The sequence below is a fragment of the Melospiza melodia genome, chromosome Z (assembly GCF_035770615.1).
Source record: "Melospiza melodia melodia isolate bMelMel2 chromosome Z, bMelMel2.pri, whole genome shotgun sequence".
Taxonomy (NCBI): domain Eukaryota; kingdom Metazoa; phylum Chordata; class Aves; order Passeriformes; family Passerellidae; genus Melospiza; species Melospiza melodia.
Genome location: NC_086226.1, coordinates 28,234,566 through 28,254,431, shown reverse-complemented (window position 1 = coordinate 28,254,431; position 19,866 = coordinate 28,234,566). Strand labels below are relative to the sequence as shown.

Sequence of the window (19,866 nt, the reverse complement as noted above, 5' to 3'; positions counted from 1 at the left end):
TCAGTGTCTTTTTTGCCATGAGGGACACAAAACTGTCCCCAGGATGTGAGGTGTGCCCTCAGCAGTGCCAGCACAGGGGACAGTCACTGCCCTGCTCCTGCTGCACACCATGGCTGGCACAGCCCAGGTGCCATTGCCTTCCTGGCCACCTGGAGCACCTGGCTCAGATTTTGCTGCTATCATGAGCACCCCCAGAGCCTTTTATTAAGAGCAGCTTCCCAACCACTGTGCCCCAGCCTGGAACTGCAGAGGTTCTTGTGAAGGGCAGGACCTGGCATTTCCCCTTGGAGCACCTCATGCCATGGGCCTGGTGATCCCATCAATTCCTCAATCCACAAAATGCTGGGATTTTTTTATTCCATCCCTTCCTCCCCTTCCCTTTTTCCCCTTTTCCCCTCTTTTTTGCCCAAATTACACCCTCTGTTTCTCAAAGAATTACACTATATTTGCTCCATCACTTCCTTGTCATTGTGGAATAATTTAAACCACATTGGGCAAAAAAACCTCGATATCTAGTAATGCCAATTTTTGACATCAGTTTTAACAAAAAAAACCCTGTTTTTCTCTCTGTTTTCACCTTTTCTGGCCAAAAATTATCTCACGTCATTGGGTGGGGTGATCCCCTGGGGGTGCCTGGATTAGTCATTTTCTTTCCCCTTTTTCTGCCAAAATTAAAAAATAATTGAGGGAGGAGCCAGATCTGCTGTCCTGGGATTGTGTTTTCTTCACAGCTTTGGGGATAAAACGGAGCTCTTTGGGGATACAGAGCTAACCTGGGGATCAAGCAGGGCCCAAGGCAGGTAAGGGCAAATGTAGATCTGATCACTTTGATTTTTTTTTTTTTGGCAGGAAAGATTTTCCCTGAAGTGGGAAAATCCATCTGAAGACTCCTAAAGTTCCCCCCTTTCCCCACCTCCACCCTCCCTTCCCCTGCCACCCCAGCCCTGGGTCTGGTCCTGGGAGCAGTGGGATTGGAAGACTTATGAAGGGATTTGGGGGAGAAAAGGGCAGGATAAGGGTTTGGAAGGGAATGAGAGAGGGGGACAAGGAAGGAAAGGAAGAAGAGAGAAGAAAAGGGAAAAAGAAGGAGGAAAGGAAAAAGAGGGAGGAAAGGGAAAATAGGGAAAGAAGAGAGGAAAAAATTAAAAAATGGGCAAGAGTGGCATAAGGGAAAAAAGGGGAGAAAAAGGAAAAAAGGGGAGGAAAGGAAAACCAGGGAAAGAAGGCAGGAAAGTAGGGGAAAATATGGAAAAGGGGGAATAAGCAGGAAAAAAGGGAAAAGAGTGAGGCAAGAGAAAAGGGGGTAGGAAAAGGAAACACAGGAGGGTGAAGAAAAGAAAAATTAAGGAATGTTTTAGGAATAAGGGGGAAAAAGGGAAAAGGGGGAGGAAAGGATAAAAAGATAAGAAAATTTAAAAAGTGAAGGAAAGGAGTAAAAAGGGGGAAAGGGGATAGAAAAGGGAATAAAGATAAAGAAATGGAAAAGCCAAAAGGTGATTTGGATGGAAGAATGGAATCTGAAGAAAAGAGGAGAAACTGGAAAAATGAAACAAAAGAAAAAATGGGGAAAATAAGGGAAAAATAAAATTACAAAAATATAGGAATAGGAACAGGAATAAGGAGGTAAAGGGGAAAGAAAAGAAAGAGGAAAAAGGAAAAGAGATTGAAAGGTACCTGGGATGGTGGGGGAAGACATGTGGAAAAGCCCCCCCAAAAGCCAATTTTTGCACCAGGTGGAATAAAATTCACATTTTTTAGTAAATGCAATTTCAGTAGTGAATTTGAGGATGCCTTGAATGAGAAGAACAGATTTTGGGGACAAATTCAGCACAACACTGTTTTTTGGGATGAGTACAAGGCTGAATCAGATTTTGGGGATTTGTGTATTTTATATAAAGAAATGGTGAATTTGGGGAAAATTCTAGTGAAATTTCAAAAAAATATCAGAATTTGACTGGTTTTTTACCTTTTTCACCCAGAGCATCATGGATCGCAGCCTGGGAAAAGCAGATGTGCTGAGATGGTTTTGGAATTTTATGTTCTGGGGTAAGTTGAAACAGGTTGGAGAGATGCCCCAAAAGCTATAAAATTCCCCTGAGATAATGAATTTCCTCAAAATAAGGGTTATCCAGCACAGAAGAAGGATTACCCAACCCAAAAGCTCCATCCTTTTTCCAGGGAATTAATTGGGATTTCAATACAATTCATGACTGTTCAAACTGTTTATTCCAGTGAATGATAATCCAACAGATTAACCTAATTCATTAAATATTTTTTCAGAGTTTACTCTACCAACTGGAGTTTACTCTCCTAACTGGAGAATGAATGTATGAAAAATTGATCAAATCAATTGTCAAATTATCACTCTATCAAATCAGTGATCCAACAAATTAATAGTTCATAATATTAATCAAGTCCATCAAATCTGCAAAGCTATAATCTGTCAGATCAAGGTTTAAATTCTTTCTCCAAAATAATATCCCATCAAATCAAATCCATAGTCCATAAACTCAATAAACTGTCAAATCAAAACCAATGACCCATGTAATTAGCACTTATCAAATCAACAGTCTGTCCAATAAAAAGTCCATCAATTTATTAATCCATTGACTCAAAAGTCAATTGGCTCCATAATTTATTGACTCAATATTCCATTAAATCACTGTTTCATCAAATCAATGTTTCTTGAAATCAGTGGTCTAGCAAATGAAATCAAAGGTCTAGCAGATTGAAGGTCCATCAAGCCAATACTTTATCTAATCATGAACCCATTAAATTAATAATCCATTAATCAATAACCTACCGAATTGATCAAGTTATCAAATCTGTAGTCCACTAAAACAATAATCAAGCAATCAGTGATCCATGAAATCAGCTGTCCATCAAACCAATTATCCATCTAACCAATCAAATCTGCATAAAATCAGAAATCTATCAATTTAATAATCCATCAAATCAATAATGAATTGATTACCAAAAAATCTGTCAGATTACCCACCCCTCTTCTTCCTCCCCTCAGCTCTCTTCCACACCCCCAGCATCACCTCTGAGATGTCACCACCTCACCTGGGTGATGAATTCCTGGTGGCCTTCCTGCAGAATGGTGACCAGCGCACCCTTCGCAGCGACTTCCGCCTCCTCCTCCTCACTGGCCCTTCCCCATCCACCACTGCCACCATATCCATGAAGAGACCCGGATTACGGATGACAGTGCAAGCAGCCGCCAACCAACCAGTCCTGGTGAAGATCCCACCCCAAGCCGAGATGGTGGGAAGCCAAATTTTTGAAAATGCTGTGGTGGTGAAGACCACTGCCGCCGTCACCGCAGTGATGGTCAACGACAAACCCACTGCAGCTGACTCCGCTGTCGTTATCCCGGTCCACAGGTGGGGTACGGAATACCACGTGGTCACTCCCAACCCTGGCCCCACCCGCAATGCCCAATTTGTGGTGGCTGCTTGGGATCAACCCACCACAGTCAACATCCACCTCAACGCTGACATCACCTTCCGTGGACGGCTGCATCGACGTGGCTCCACCCTCACCATCCCACTGGAGCCGTTCCAAGCAGCACAGATCCAAAGTGCAGCCGATCTTTCCGGAACGCGGGTGGTGGCACAGAGACCAGTGGCCGTCTTCACTGGTCACACCTGTGTGGGCAGGCTGAGCCGCTGCGATCACGTGGTGGAACAGCTCCACCCTATCACGCAGTGGGGAAAATCCTTCCTTGTGCCACCAGTGCCCTTCCAGGGACAATCCAACCTCATCTACATCACCGCTGCCCAACCAACGCGTGTCACGGGTCATGGTGAAGTCACCAAAACCACGCGAGATATACAACCCAACCACTCTCTGCTCTTTGGCACCCAATCCCCGCAGGGCTTGTTCCTCACTTCTGAAGATGGTGTCCAGGTTTTTCTGTTGGGCAGTGGTGAGAACAGTGGTGCAGTAGCCTTTGAGCCCTTTTTTGTCAGCATCCCAGACTCCTACAGTTACTGCAACTCCTACAGCGTTGTTGCACTGGAGGGATATGACAACCGCATCCTCCTAGTGGCCAAGACAGCAGAAGCTTCTGGAATACTGCTGAACAAGAGACCATTAGGGAGTGTGGCATGGCAGCAGATCCCTGGGACAGAATATTCATGGGTTGGGATAAATTTGGGAAGCGGATTTGGAATCCATCGTGTGGAGCATGAGACAGCGGCCTTTGGGGTGTGGAACGTTGGGATGGGACAGGGGAAGCGCTATGGAGCAGAGGGAGCTTGCGACAGTGGTGAGTGGAGGTGGAATTTGATAGCAATAAATGATATTGAATTATATAGATATCAATAACAGATAATTAATGCAATTAAATTTTATATCTATTTAATATTTAATATAATTAAATTTATATTTAATTATATGTAATCATTCAAATGACAAACACCTCTTAAATAAAAATAATAGCATTGCATAATAATATTATTGTATTACAATAATATATAACATTACATGATAAAATATAATATTATAATAGCAATATTTTTAAAAAAATACTAAGACACAAATATATAGGAATAACAGTAAAAACCTAAATGTAATATATTAAATGAATGAATAAGAATGAATGGAGAAATACATAAATAATACATAAAAATCCCTATCTATAAATATAAACATATTATAAATAATAAATATCAAAGTCTAGAGACAAATACAATATATATATATGAGATAACATGTCTGTGACAAATTTACATTTATACATTATTTAGAATCAGATACAATTATTATATTTTTAGTAATTCCGTATGATGGAAGTACATAAGCATTATGTGGATAAATAATTCATATCCAAACAAACATAGAGATAATATATATATTTATAAATAATATAGAAAAACTTATGTGTAACTACAAATCCGATACAAAAGCATGCAAAAGATAAAGCAAATATATACTTAGACATATCAATAATATAAGCAATTAATAGAATTTAACCCTCTGTCACTAACAAACCCACAGACCCCTGCCGGCAGGTGCAGTGCCGGGATAAGGAGAGCTGTCACCTGGACAAGGGCATGCCCTCCTGCCGCCACGACTACCTGGGCACCTGCACAGGCTCCCCATCCCTGCAGTACCACACCTTTGATGGGGCCTCCGTGTCCCCCCGTGGTGGCTGCAGGTACACCCTGGCCAGGTACTGCGGGGCTGACCCCACCCTGGAGCCCTTCACTGTGGAGGAGCAGCGGAGCAAGGATCAATCCAAGAAGCCGTTGGCCAATGTCTTTGTCTATGCCTACAATGTCTCCATCCGTGCTGGTGAGGACAAGCCAGTCCAGGTGAGTTTCAGATCCATCATTCCAATAAAATAATTTGTTCCAAGTGGATTAAAATTTCTGGCCGAGTTTAAACTTCAAAAAACAAGGAAAAATATCAAAAAAAGTGTGAGAGGATAAATCATTGAAATATTGATGTTCAACTTAAAAAATAAGCAGAACTGCCACACCTGTGGAATTTGGGGAATTTTTTCCATTCCAAATCAATTTTCCAGGTGGAATGTGTTTTTTCTTCAATCCTGGTCTCCATAAAAACAAGATTAACTCAGAGGATGTGGAAAATTATTCAGATTTGGACTTTGAGCTTTTCTTGGTGTGATGTAGGGCAAAAATTCTGATTTATAATGCAAATTGATTATTCATAAAATCATTTCTCCCTTTGTACATATTTGCTTTTCGTGGGATTGGGAACCACCTGCTGAGGTTTAACTCTCCTCCTCATTTTCCCACCCCACAAGGTTAACAACAAACCCACCAATCTTCCAGCCATCCTGGAAGAGGGAAAAGTCCAGATTTTCCAAAATGAAGGTCGTACCATCCTCCAGACAGATTTTGGGCTGCAGGTGACCTATGATGAGGACCAGGTTATCATGGTGGCAGTGCCCAGCAGCTATTTTGGGGCCAGCTGTGGCCTCTGTGGCAACTTCAATGAGGATACAGATGATGAAGCCATGGTTCCCAATGGTATTCCCGGCGAAGGTGGTGAGGACTGGGCAGAAAGCTGGACAGATCCTTCATGCCAGGAAGATTGTGGAGACCAGGAGACTGCACAGGGCATGGAGGGGTGTGGTGAGTTCATGTGGGTGTCTGTGAGGATATTGGGGAAGAGGCAAGAGGATCTATGTGAGAGCTCAGCTGCGGGTATTAGCTTAGAGCAATGGTGGTAGACATCAACATAATCAATATGTCTTTTCACCCCAAAACATCCCACAATCCACTTACCTACGTAATCTGACCCCAGGTGTCCATAACACGTGGAATTATACCAGCATTTTCCGTGAAGGCCATCCCTGCTTGGTGTCTCACTGACTCCACAACACTTACAGGCATGAACAAAACCAGTGGGGAAAGAATGACCCCAAAATCTACTTGATCTCACTCCTGCTGCCCCAAAACCAGGGAATTGTGCTAAGATTTTTCCTGAGGGTTGTCCCTGTGGGGGGTATCTTGAACTCCAGTTTGATTTAGATGTCAATGTACCCAACACCTCCTTTCAGGGAAGGCTTGCATTGGTTGGTTCTCCCTAAAATACTTCTAAGCCTCCTGATTTGACTTCAGGTGTCCACAACACATGGAATTCCACTGGGGCTTCCTAAGGACCATCCCTGTATGACATCTCACAAACTCTTAAATCCCTTGTAGACATCAAGGCAACCACCAACCCCAGCACCACCATCTCTGCTTGTTTCCACAACAATCGCTCCTACAAGCTCCACGAGGAATTCTGGGAAGATGGGAGCTGCCAGAAGCGGTGCCGGTGTGAGGGTTCAGGGACAGTGACTTGCAAGCCAGGGGCATGCAGATCCAACGAGAAGTGTGTCATGGTTAATGGCATCGTGAGGTGTACACCCAACAAGCACTACACCTGCATCGGGACGGGTGACCCGCACTACACCACCTTTGACGGGGTGAGGTTTGACTTCCAGGGCTCCTGCATCTACCAGTTTGCTGCTCTCTGCACCCCCAAACCCACTCTGGTCCCCTTCAATGTCACCGTGGAAAACAACCACCGTGGCAGCCGCGCCGTGTCCTTCACCAAGACCGTCAACCTGGAGGTCTATGGCACCATCATCAGCATGAGCCAGGAGCACCCACGCAAGGTCAAGGTGGGCAACCCCTCAAGGAATCCCTTTCATCCCCAAATTACCTCATATTCCCCTTTTTTTCCATTTCCTAATTACCTTCCCCCCCACACCAAGTCTTCCTTTTCTCCCCCAAACTACCCTTTTTAATGCCAAATTCTCAATTCTCCATTTTCTCCCAGATTCCCCATTTTTTTCACCCAAATCTTCCTCCAATTCTTCAAATCTCCTTTATCTGCCCAAATATGTTTTTTTGACCAAATATCCCTTTTCACCCTTGGTTTCACACAAAGTTTCATTTTGTCCCCTAAAAAGCCTCTTTGTCTGCAAATTCTCCTCTTTTTCTGATCAAGTACCCTTCTTTTCACTCAAGTCCCCCTTCTATCTCTCAAATACTACTTTTTTCCCCAAAATCACCTCTTTCCCATAAAAATCCTATTTTCTCAGTCCTCTTAGTTCCCCCAAATCACCTGTTTTCCCTGAAATTCTTTTGTCTCCCATGCTTTCCCTTTTTTTCCCAATAACTCCTCCTTTCCCCTCTAAATCCAACTTTTTGTTGCAATTTCCCTCTTTTTCTACCAATTTCCTATTTTTCCACAATTTTTACCTTAAATTACATTAAACTTAAAATACATTAAAACCAAATTAAAATATAGAAATAATTCAAATAAAAATACCCAAAAATGTATATAAGAATAAAAAGCATAAAGATAAAAAATGAAAGCCAGTGAAAAGTCAATAAAAAGAAATAAATGTAAAAAGAGAAAATAGAATTGAAAATTTAATATAAATTAAAATTATAATATAAATAAAAATACAAAACCAAAATAAAAAAAACCTATCAAACTATGATTTAAAACCTCTTTTCTCCTCTCCCCACTCCTTGTGTCACTCCCCTTCCTACAGGTGGATGGTGCCTTTGTGTCTCTTCCCTTCACCCACCCCCACTTTTCCGTGTTCTACCGTGGCGTCCATGGCTTTGTCACCACCGACTTCGGTCTCACTGTCACCTTTGACTGGTACAGCTACGCCCGTGTCATCCTCCCCACCACTTACTCTGGTGCTGTCTGTGGCCTCTGTGGCAATGCCAATGGTGACCCCAATGATGACTTTGTCACCCCCGCGGGCCACCGCGCCTCCCATGAGACCCAGCTGGGTGACAGCTGGAAAGTGGGGGACGTCCCCGGGTGCTCAGCTGGTTGTGGCGCAGAGTGCCCGGTGTGTGACGCGGTGAAGGTGCAGCCATACCGCGGGGACAGGTACTGTGGGGTGATCGCCCGAGCAGGGGGACCCTTCCGGGAGTGTCACCGTGTCATCAACCCGGAGCCGTTCCTGCAGGACTGCGCTTTCGATGCCTGTCACTACAAGGGACACCGTGACACTGTGTGTCAAGGTGTCTCTGCCTATGTCACTGCATGCCAGAGTCGTGGGGTGGTTGTGGAGACATGGAGGACGGCGGAGTTCTGTGGTGAGTATGGGTGGGATGGGGGAAAATGGGAGCCTCCCTTCCCTCTCTCGCCTCCCTCCCCATCCATCCTTCCTTCCTTCTCTGAGGGACTCCCAGTCCCTTCGGATATTTCCCTCACTCCCTATTTCCTTTTTTCTCCCCAGCTCTTTCGTGCCCCCCTCACTCCCACTATGAGCTCTGTGGGAGCCCCTGCCAGCCCACCTGCCAAACCCCCTCCGTCTCCACCTCCTGTCCTGCATCTCCTTGCTCCGAGGGCTGTTTCTGCGACACCGGTTATGTCCTCAGCGGCTCTGACTGTGTCCCCCATTCTGAGTGTGGCTGTGAGTACCTTGGTCACTACTACCAAAAGGATACAGAATTCTACCCCTCATGCCGGGAGCGATGCCGCTGTGGTGCCAATGGCACAGTGACCTGCCAGGAGGCATTCTGTGGTGCCCACGAGGAGTGCCGGGTGGAAGATGGTGTGCTGGGATGTCACCCCACTGGTTATGGCCGGTTGGTTGTGTCAGGAGATCCCCACTATGTCACCTTTGATGGACGCACCTTCAATATCCCGGGATCCTGCACCTACATCCTGGCGCGGGTGTGCGAGCCAGCACGACGATTGGTCAACTTCACAGTGTTGGTGGAGCATGAGGCAGGCAGTCACGCTGACCCAGTTCTGATAAGGAGGGTGGTGGTATCCATCCACGGGTACACCGTCACCATGGAGCGGGGACGGAGGTGGGAGGTGATGGTAAGTCTGGAGACTCCCACAGTGATGTGGTGATGATGAAGAGGGTGGTGGTGTCCATCCGTGGGTACAATGTCAACTGTGGGGAGGATATTGTGATTCCCATGGTGACATGATTATATAGAGGGTGGGTGTTTCCTTCCACAGTCACACTGTCTCTGTGGAGTGACAGTTCCAAAGTGTCACACATGTCACCCTATCCCCATTCCAGGTGGACTTGGAGCGCTACACCCTCCCGCTGGTGACAGAGGACAAGAACCTCCGAATTGGCCAAGAGGGGAATAACATCATCCTTCACACTGCTGCAGGAATCCGCATCCTCTACAACACAGCCACCTTCCTCCTCATCACTGTCCCGGACATCTACCGTGGCCGGCTCTGCGGCTTGGGTGGCGACTATGACGGAGATCCCAGTGATGACTTCCGGCTGCCCAATGGGGCACTGGTGGAAAATACCCAGGAATTTGTCACCTCCTGGAAGGTTCCAGAGAAGGACCGAGCGTGCAGTGATGGCTGCGATGACGGTGTGTGCAGCAGGTGTGATGTCGCCAAGGAGGCAATGTACGGCAGGAATGGATCCTGTGGGATCATCCGTGACGCAGCAGGGCCATTCCGGGGGTGCCACCCACGCGTTAGCCCCATGGAGTATTTCACCCACTGCGTCCATGACGTCTGCGCCGCCAGCGGGGACCGCGCCACCTTGTGCCATGCGCTGCAGGCGTACGCCGCTGCTTGCCAAGCTGCTGGCGCTACGGTCGGAGCGTGGAGGACAAAGGAGTTCTGCCGTAAGTCAGGAAGAATTTTGTCATTTCAGGTCCTTTTTTCCTCAAAAGCTACGTTTTCTCCTGGAAAAAAAAACCAAACTAATATCCCTCAAGTTTTGTAAAAATAGTTTTTCAAAGAATTTCCTCCAGCTAGGGAAAATTTTCCTCATTTTAGAAAACGTTGCCTCAGATTTTTAAAAAGTTCCCCTGCGTTTCAAAGAGATCTTCACATTTTGCAAAAATTCCTTTAAGTTTTAGAAAATGTTCTCCAGTATTTTAAAAAAATCTTAAAAACTGAAAAAAAAATCAAATTTCAAAAATTTCTTCTATTTTTGAAAGAATTCACTGAGATTTTAGAAATATTTCCTTCTGTTTAGAAAAAAAAAGATCCTCCCTTTATGCAAAAGTTCCTTTAAAATCTGGAAGTTGTCTCTCAAATTTGTTTAAAAACTTTCAATTGTGAGAAATGCCTCAAAATCTGAAAAAATTGCTTACCATTTTTAAAAACTAACTAATTTTGAAAAATTCCCCCAGTTTTGAATTTCTTTCCTCTAAGTTTGAAAAACAATCCTTCAGTTTGGAAAAAATATTTTGCAGAAAACTTTCCAATTTTGCTAAAATTGGAGGAAAAAACCTCAAATTTTTGAAGAAACTTACTATTTTAGCAATATTTATAACATTTTACTAAAATATTCCAATATGAGAAGTAACGCCATTTTGGAATGATGCCATTAAATTAAAAAAAAAAAAAAAACAGAACAAAAAACTCACACCAATTTTCATAAGAAAAGAACCATTTTTGATAGAAATGCCAAAACTAGGTGAAATACTTGCTTTTTGCAAAAGATGTCATCACATTTTAAAAAAACAAACTACTTTTTTTTCAGAAAACCTTCACATTTTGACCAAAACCCTGCACAATTTGGAATTGCCCCAACAATGGTGTTTTTTCTCTTTTTCCCCAGCCCTGTCCTGCCCCCAAAACAGCCACTATGAGCTCTGCACCCGCACCTGTGATCTCACCTGTGCTGCCTTGGTGGGCCCCGCCCGCTGCAGCTGGGGGTGCTTTGAGGGGTGTCAGTGTGACGAGGGGTTCGTCTTCGATGGGGACACCTGCGTGTCACCCGAGCGCTGTGGCTGCCTCCACAGGGGACGCTACCTCAAGGTCAGGTGACAAGGACAGGTGACACCTGAGCCTGGGGACTGGTGGGGTTGGTTTTCTGGGAACCAGGCTGGGGGTTGAGCTGCCTCATGTAGAGGGTTTGGGGTGAACAAAGGACAATTAATGGCAAAAAGGACAATTGTTGGGGGAAGAAACCCGACAATTGGCAAGGGAGTTGCAGGAAAAATGAATTAATAATTGAGAAAAAAGGACAGCACAAAAAATCTGTGATTAGGAGAGAAAAAGTCACTATTAACTGGTTGAGCTGCCCAAAGTTCCCCAAATCCACCCGAATTTCTCACTTTCTAGGATTTCCCCCTTTGGAATTCAGGAAATTCCCCCAAAATTTGGGAGATTATGCTTAATCTGTGAGATTTCCTGTTCCAGGCAGGTGAGACTGTCACTTTCAACAACTGCTCCAAGGAATGCCATTGTCACCCATCACGGGGACTGGTGTGCCGGGACACACAGTGTCCCCAGGACCAGGTGTGCATCACCCGTGACGGGGCACAAGTGTGTGCCAGGATGGAAGGCCACTGCCAGGTCACACCTGGAGCCACCATGACCACCTTCGATGGTGCCACTGGGCCCCTGCTGGCCAGTGGCACCTACAAGGTGTCAGCCCTCTGCAATGAGGAGGCCCCAGATTGGTTCAAGGTGGTGGTGGAGGTCAGCGAATGTCGTGACACGAACGTCCCCGCAGCCACGGCTGCCATCGTCTTTGTCCGTGAGGGCGTTGTCAGCGTCAATGGCAACATGGAGGTGTGGGTGAGTGCAGCAGGTAAGGGAGTTAAGGGTGGTCTGGGTCAATCTAGAGAGAACTGGGCAAAAATCTCTCTAGATTTTGCCTGGTAGTGAGCCACTTTGTCTGGTGTAGACCAATTTTGCCCGATAATGAGCCATTTTTGAAAAAAGAGAAGAGTGATTTTGGCTCTTGCCAAGCTAGAGCCTTTTGCTCAGGAACAAACTGGCTTTCTATAATGTTTTAATAATTTTCTCTTATTTTCCCAGGTCAATGGCCTCTTCACCCAGCCCCCCACCACCATCTCTGACTCCATCTTTGTAGCATCATCCCCTGAGAATGTCACCATCAGCCACCGCTCTGGGATGTCCATCACCATCACCCGGGATGGGGAGGCAACCATCACTGTCACCTCAGGCCTGGCCTCCCGTCTCTGTGCCCCCTGTGGGAATTTCAACGGAAACCCCAGAGATGACCTGAAGCTTCCAGACGGACGTGATGCCCAGAGTGTTGGAGAAGTGGTGGACATGTGGAAATCCCGGGATTTTGCTGGGTGGTGAGTAATTCCTCAGTAATTTATTTACCCCAAACTCCAAGAAAATTATGTTTTCCCACTCATAAATTTGGCAATAATGTCAGTGGGGGAGGGGCTGGGCAGATCCTGGAAGGAATTTTCCAGTTTCTTTGGTTTCATCCGCAGCGACTGAGGCAGGATCCTGTGGGAACGATCCGGGTAAGCAACTGCTTTGCCAAAAAATGAGCCATCTTGCATTATAAGGGGCGTCTTTTTGCCCAATAATGAGATATTTTTCCCAACAAGCCACTTTGCATAGTAAATACCATTTTTCCACCAAAATTAGCCACTTTCCCCCAAATCAGGCCATTGCACATAATGCTGACCCACTTTTGCATAAAAAGACCCATTATTTGCACATTAATAATCCATTTTGCATAATGCTTCCGCATTTTTGCCAAAACTGACTCATTTCTGCCCAAAATTAAGTATTTCTTTCTCTTCCAGCCACATCTCCCACCAGACCCGTCAGGAAGTTGATGCTCCTATCTATCCCATTTGAGGATCCACCTCAAATTCCCCAAAACCTGGGAAAATTCTGGATTTTGCCTCAAATCCATTTTCTCAAATGGATTAAATCTGTGTGGATCCTAATGCCTTGATGTGCCATCCACACCCTGGAACCTAGAAATATATCGCATTCAGGTGAAAAAGATCCAAATCCCAGTGTTTTTTTCCCATATAAAAATGATATTGCCAAGGGCTGGTTTTGATACAACAGTTAATAAATGCTTCTAAAAGCTTTTTTGGGGTGTGAATTTGAGGGACATTTGCTAAGTTGGAAAATTGGGGTGGGGGGGGTCATCATCCCAGTGGGTAGAGATATTTTACCTCTAAATGTGGATCAATATGACCCCCAAGTTTGGGGCATTGGGACCCTTATGTGGGGCATTGCAGTCCCAAAGTATGGGGCACTCTGACCCCAAAGTCCAGGACATTGTGATCCCTAAATTTGTAGCACCATGGCCCCCAGGTCTGGCACATCACAACCCCAAATGTGGGGTGTTTGACTGCAAATTGTAGGGCAATTTGACCTAAAAGTGGGTAGCACGGCGACCCTAAGTGTGATATGTTTGACCCAAAGTGCGGTGCAATGTGACTTCAAAGAGTGAGGCAGTATGACCCCAAATTGTGGGGCAATTTGACCCTAAATCATGTGGTATTTCCAAAATGTGGACATACCATGACCCACAAATTCGTGGCGAAGTGACGCCTAGCCATGGATCATTGTGGCTCCAAAGAGTAAAACACTGTGACACGCAAGTGTGGGGCAATGTGATCCCCAAGCACGAAGTGCTTTTACCCCAAAATGCAGGGAATTGTTACCCCAAAATGTGGCACAATGTGACCCGTCAAATGTGAGGTGCCTTGACAGCAGAGTGTGAGACAATGTGACCCAAGAATGTGTGGCACTGCAACCCCTAAGGGTGGGGCATGTTAACCCATGCATAGGGTACTGTTACCCCGAACTATGGGGCATTCTGACCACAAAATGTATGGTATTTTTCCCCAGATTGTGAGACACTGTAGCCTTTAAGAGTATAACATTGTGACCTCCAAGTGAGGGCCTTTGCAACCCCAAAGAGTGGGGCAATGTGATCCCAAAATGTGGGATGATGTGACAAAAAATGGGGGGTACTGTTACCCATAAATGTGGGGTACTGTGACCCCTTTGTGAGGGACACCTTAACCCCAAAATGTAGGATATAATGACTTTTAAGTGTGGTGCATTTTGGCCCCCAATTTTGGGATGTTTTGATCTGAAAATGGAGGACCCTAAATTTTGTGACAATGAGACCAAAAAGAATGGGACAATATGATCCCCAAATTTGAGATGTTGTAACCCCAAATTTCAGGGCATTGTGACCCCAGTGTTTGGGGCGCTGTGCTCCACATTGAGACCTTCCCTCCCCAGTCTCCCTCCTCCATGCTGAACTCCCCCTCTCTCGCTTCCCACCTCTTCTTTCTGTTTCTGCTCCATTCCCGCTTGGATTTTTGACCACCCAGACTGTGGGGTGGGGACTTGCAATTCCTTCTCATTTACCTCCATGGGAGCAGGATATCCCACTTCTCTCACCCTGCCTTGGGAAGTCCCCAAATCTCTGAATTATTGCCTCAAAAATAACAACAAAACCTTGGCAGTGGGATGCAAAATTCCCAGAAATACAGGAGGATCTGGCAGAATTCCCAGGTATTTTCGCAACAATTTGGAGACAGCAAGAAGCCCTTGGAATTCTTCTGAAATAAACACTCCAAAAATAAGCACAGAAGTTTCTAACCTTTTTTTTTTCCATTTTGTCCCCTCAAATTCTGGCTTTTTTGGAGTAGTGGATGCATTTTTGTGGGAAAAGTTGGTATGCAGGTAATTTTCAAGGAGCATATCACAGGACTGGGGCTTGTCTGGGGAGTGGGTGCCTCAGTGTGGTGGGAGGGGTTTGAATTCTTTTGGTGTGACTCAGAGTGGGAGAAGGTGTTGGGGTCAGGAGGGATTGGGAGAGGGGTTTGGGAACGAGAGGTTGGTGTGCTCCAGGTCTATGGGGGGGTCTTGGGGTCCCCCAGGGTGCAGGAGGAGGTTAAGGTGAGGGGCCAGCAGTTCTTCTGGGCTCTCAGTGCCCTGGGAGACAAAAGTCAGCTGGCACATTTCAACCGTTATGTTGCTCAAGTATTTCCACATTCAATCAATATTTAACCATTATTTTCGCAGTTATGTTTTTTTATTTGATTTTTGTATGACACAACAACTTTAAAAGGGTTTTTGAATTGCCTTTTGAGTCAAGAATGAACATAGTCACATTTTGCATAAGAGTTCTTGTCACCTTCACCATGATCTCCATAGGTGAAAGGAATTTTTATTTTAGAAACATGCTAGTGGTCTGACTTTTCTTTGTTTCTTTTTTTTGGTCTTAATTTTTTTTCAACTATTAAAAGATTTTCAGTCACCTATTTATGGTCTGTTTTGAGCCCTGGAACATCTAGACTGTGGAGGATGTCTCAGAAGCCTTTTTAGGTTGTTGCGTTGAAAAGATCAATTGCAATATATCAAAGGTTGATCAATATTTTGTCATTTCCTCAGAGACAAATGCATTTAACTTTTCTTGGTGTTTTAATGGACAAAAACTATACTGACATACAGGGGTTGATGGTAACCCTTAAATCATCCTTATTTGATAATTTACTCTGTTTCAAGTACTTTTATAGCACAATCACAATAGATGCCCAAGTCTCATGGAGAATAAAAGCTGTTACTTTAAAAGCATTAGGGAGTAAACTGCAATCTTTATTTAAATATTTAAAAAAGAGAAGATTCCCTTAAAATAAGACCAGGCAGAGCGTACACATTCCATGTGGTGTTTTGCCACCTGTTCAAGCCAAATATCCTGCAGTGGTTTTCCAGGAGAAAATGCTCTCTAACTCAAAAGTACAGCCAATTGTTTCTACATCAAAGACAAAATGCAGTTAGTTTCTGCCTCAGCCTGAGAAAATTGCTCAAATTAAAACAAACAAACAAGTTTCTCTTTGTTTTGTTGTTTTTATTTACTTTCCTTTTGCCTGCAAGCGCTGAGATTTTAATTTTTTTTTTTTTGAAGATCATGGACTAGCTTTGGCTGCAAGGCCACGATTTAATTTACTCCTTAGCTGCAGCCCAATAATTCAAACTTTCAGCAAATCAAAAATGCCACCTTAAGCTTCCACTGAAAACCTTGTGGGAAAGTGGAAGTACAACTTTGATAATAAAGCACAGAAATACAAAGAAAAATATGTGAATATCACTTTTTTCCTCACATATTACCTAAAAATGTCATCAACCTTTTTGTCTACCTACTTTTCAGACAAACTTAATTTAGAGAAAAAAGATATAATAGGTTGCTGCAAATCAGAATTACCTTCTCTCCCTGTATTCATCAGCAGATCTATCCACTGATCTGTCAGCCAGGGACTGGTGGTGACAGCGATGGGAGCATGCAGGAGATGGCACATGGAATCACAGAGCCATGGAATGGTTTGGGTTGGAAGGCACCTTAAAGCCCATCCAGTCCCACCCTTGCCATGGACAGGGACACATTCCACTATCCCAGGTTGATCCAAGGCCCCCCTGGCCTTGGACACTTCCAAAGACGGGGCAGACACACATTCTACCCTCATTTTTGGACTCCCAGTGAGTCCCAGGCCTGTGTTTTGCTCTAGGATCCATGATTCTTGGCTAGGGTTTCAATTTTTCAGCAATCTTTTTTATTTGATAGTTCCACACACCCTCCCTGTGCCAGGGGAGGACAGAGTCCCAGCAGAAGCAGGGCACCTCCGGCTCGTACCCCTGTGCCATGGCACAAGATCTGTGCTTTACTTTCAGAGTATTTCCACAAGCAAAACCTATGAAAATTACTTCTGAACCACAGAGAATTTCTTTTCCCCTCAGTGGAGAACTTTTCACTTAAACTAAGCAGACAACTTCCCTTTTGGAATTGAAGGGGCCCAGGAGCAAGCCTAGCTCCTGTCTCAGAGACTGGGTCATCTCTACAGTCATCTTCTGCCTACAGATTCTACAATAAAAATGTCAAAGATATTTTCTTTCTGCAAAATAAGGCTACATGTTTAGATATGTAAAATCTTTGTAAAATTCCTATCTATGAAAGCGGACGCAGTTAAGAAGGTTACATGATATTGTTCATTATATTGATCCAGCTATGGGAAAGAGAAGCAGGTGTAAAGATGTGGCTGATCTGTATGGAAAAAGACAAGGCCAGACCATGGAAAAAGGAGGAAATTATGGCCCTGCCCCATATATCAATGTGATTTGGCACTGCCAAGTCTCAGCCCCACCAGAGCTGAGATAATATTCTGGTAGTGGTGCCTTACCCAGTCCTAATATTGCAAATAGCAAGAATTGAGAGCAGGCTTTTATGCCAGCTGAGACAGAAACAGGGGAAGCTTTTACTCCAGTGAAACTGTGATGGAAGTGTGTTCTGTGTGAGTAAACCGTGATCACTTGCCAACAACACCTGCTTTCCACAACTGCATCCTCCCTGCAGTCTGCCAGCAAACCCTCTCCTTCTGCCTCTGCCTCCAGCCCTGGCACGACAGAGAGCTGGCAAGGCAGTGAGTAAGGCTGAAGTTATAATCCTATTGTGTTTTACAAAGTCTCACACAGTTTTGGGCAGTGCTTTCAGGCTCTTTGTTGAAGTTGTTCAATAAAGTCCTCAGAGAGCAGAGCTAGAAATTATAGATCCAGCACCAATTGCAGGCAATAGCGTCAATGCAGAAAAAGCTCAACGGGTGCCTTGCTGGTAAAGCAGAAGAGGCGCTGGAGTGCACATGAGTTGGTCAAGGAGGGAGCTATGCCTCTTAATTAAAAAAACCAAAAAAACAAAACAAACTCAAAAGTTTCCTTTTCCACTGATGAACTGTGTGAAGGAGGATGGAAACGAGACATGGAAAACAGAGGAGGAAAGGTGTGGAGAACTGCTGGAACAAAAGGGCAAAGCACCAGGAAAGCTCATCACAGGCCCCTGAAAACGAGCTTCAGCTTCTCCAGCCCTTAATGAAGTGAAGAAAGGAGGGGCAAGAGAAGTGGGAATATCTCTCAAAACGAGAATAAGCCATATTTTTAGCCTGCCTTTCACTGCAGGGAATATGTCCCCTGCAGCTTCTAAATCAACATTCTGATGTTCTATCGTGGAAACCCCTCTTGGTGTGTTTTGTGCACAGCAGCACCTTGCAACTCTGCTGTCACCAAGGCCACAGGGACCCCTCTGAGGCTCAGTTAAATGCCCAGTTTCTAAAGGTGCTCTGTTGTGTTTTGGCTGCAGCAAGAAGGTGTTTAGAGATATCACAGGCTGTATCTCTCCTTATTCCCCAGGGTCTGGGGAATAAGGTAAAAATCCCTGATAATTTGTAAATACGTTCCTTTGCCAGGCACAGTAGTGTTTCTTCTGTACATCCCCTTTTTTTCCCTGAGAGGGAAAGGAGTTATGAACCACAAAGAGAAGAAAGCAATATATATTTCTTTTCCTACCAATAGACTCTGAACCGCCCTTGAAGTGATTTTGGCAGTCCTGAATCCATAGCAACTCATACAGGACTTGATTCAGTCACAAACCCAAAACCTGTGGAGATAAACCTTCAATTTGGGAGTGTTGGGATAGGATCTTGCAGCAATAACCTCATCTGTCTCTCTCTCCTCCCACAGCCCAGCTGAATAAATGTGTATAGATACTTCTTATTTGCTTGTTTACAATTATTTCTCAGAGAACTGAGCTATGCTTCACCCATTATTGGGAATCAAAGGGAAGTGGAAGGAGGAATTGTGTTTCTGTGCCAGTCTACACGTTTTACTGCTTCTTCAAGATAAAGGAAACAAGGATCTGTCTGTCTGCCTGATGCAGAGTGTGATTCACACACCTATTACAACAGAAACACAAAAGCCATGTAGTTGTAAAGCCAGTATAATTAAAACTGGGTATAATTAAAACAATTGGCTGATGACAGACATTACAGCCCTGCACAGCTATTCTCAAAGGAGAATTTACACAGTTAAAAGGTACCTTTTTGGCAGAGCAATCCTGCTCAGTAGATTTAATTAAAACCTACAGAGATTATTATGTCATATGAATCAGAAACTTTTGTAGAAGCTTTAGTAAGCAAAGTAACAAACTTTGTGTTATGGTCTCCCAGCCAGTTTTTGCTGCCCAAGCAGCAGACTGTGATGGCTGTATAGGAAAATAAATGAGCTTATGGACATATAAGACTTTCTTCATATCTGAAAATGATTAAGAAATGTCTTAGCATGACTGAGAGAGAAATTTACCAAAAAAAAAGTGCTTCATTCTCCCAGAAAGGGCACAGTTAATGAAAACAGAAAGGTAAAATTTTCAGAAAAGCGTCAAGAAAATGCTTGCTTTTTTTTTTTTTTTTTTTTTTTTTTTTTTTTTTTTTTTTTTTTTAATCCAGAAAGAGTGATATTTGTGCTAAATCCACCTATTGAGATTAGAAGTGCAGTGAAAGGACAAGTCAATGCAGAACCACATGTGACCCTGCTGCTGACAACGTCAGCTGATGCAGAAAATGAATCACTGTCCTGTACATCCCTGCAGAAACGCTTCAGGGCCCTGCTTAGTGCTTAATGCCTTTCTGGCCCGCTAAAAATAAATCAGCACTAATTCTGTTAAGGAAAAACTGCCTTTCTTTCGAGGAGTGAAACAAGGAGTCCTGCTTCAGGTAGCAGGGAAAAGAAAAGAAGCCTCCCAAAGAAAAACCACTGAATTCCTCAGTGAAGCCATGTGGTCCAACAAACCACAGCAGCAGACAC

General features: G+C 44.3%; 1 protein-coding gene across 3 annotated transcripts; it reads left to right on the top strand.

Annotated features, from left to right (window-relative positions):
- The first annotated feature begins 676 nt into the window (after positions 1 to 676).
- Positions 677 to 13,307, top strand: LOC134431732 (IgGFc-binding protein-like). Of its 3 annotated transcripts, none has more exons than XM_063179873.1 (14): positions 677 to 800; positions 1,980 to 2,046; positions 3,020 to 4,273; positions 5,005 to 5,321; positions 5,777 to 6,107; positions 6,681 to 7,144; positions 8,027 to 8,588; positions 8,732 to 9,324; positions 9,533 to 10,106; positions 11,051 to 11,250; positions 11,635 to 11,816; positions 11,856 to 12,015; positions 12,259 to 12,545; positions 13,011 to 13,307. In XM_063179873.1, exons 2-14 carry the CDS (start codon positions 1,986 to 1,988, stop codon positions 13,063 to 13,065), a joined length of 5,040 nt encoding a protein of 1,679 aa, XP_063035943.1. In that variant the 5' UTR covers positions 677 to 800; positions 1,980 to 1,985; the 3' UTR covers positions 13,066 to 13,307. The 3 variants fall into 3 exon arrangements, with proteins under 3 accessions (XP_063035943.1, XP_063035944.1, XP_063035942.1); XM_063179874.1 differs by adding an exon at positions 12,690 to 12,722 and having other exon boundaries at positions 11,635 to 12,015; positions 13,011 to 13,051; XM_063179872.1 differs by having other exon boundaries at positions 11,635 to 12,015.
- Positions 13,308 to 19,866: the final 6,559 nt, after the last annotated feature.

Excerpts from the sequence above, each read along its gene's own strand:
- LOC134431732 (XM_063179872.1), top strand. The coding sequence starts at position 1,986 with ATGGATCGCAGCCTGGGAAAAGCAGATGTGCTGAGATGGTTTTGGAAT. Across the intron at positions 9,325-9,532 it reads GACGGAGGTGGGAGGTGATG|GTGGACTTGGAGCGCTACAC; the intron begins GTAAGTCTGGAG and ends TCCCCATTCCAG. Across the intron at positions 10,107-11,050 it reads GAGGACAAAGGAGTTCTGCC|CCCTGTCCTGCCCCCAAAAC; the intron begins GTAAGTCAGGAA and ends CTTTTTCCCCAG.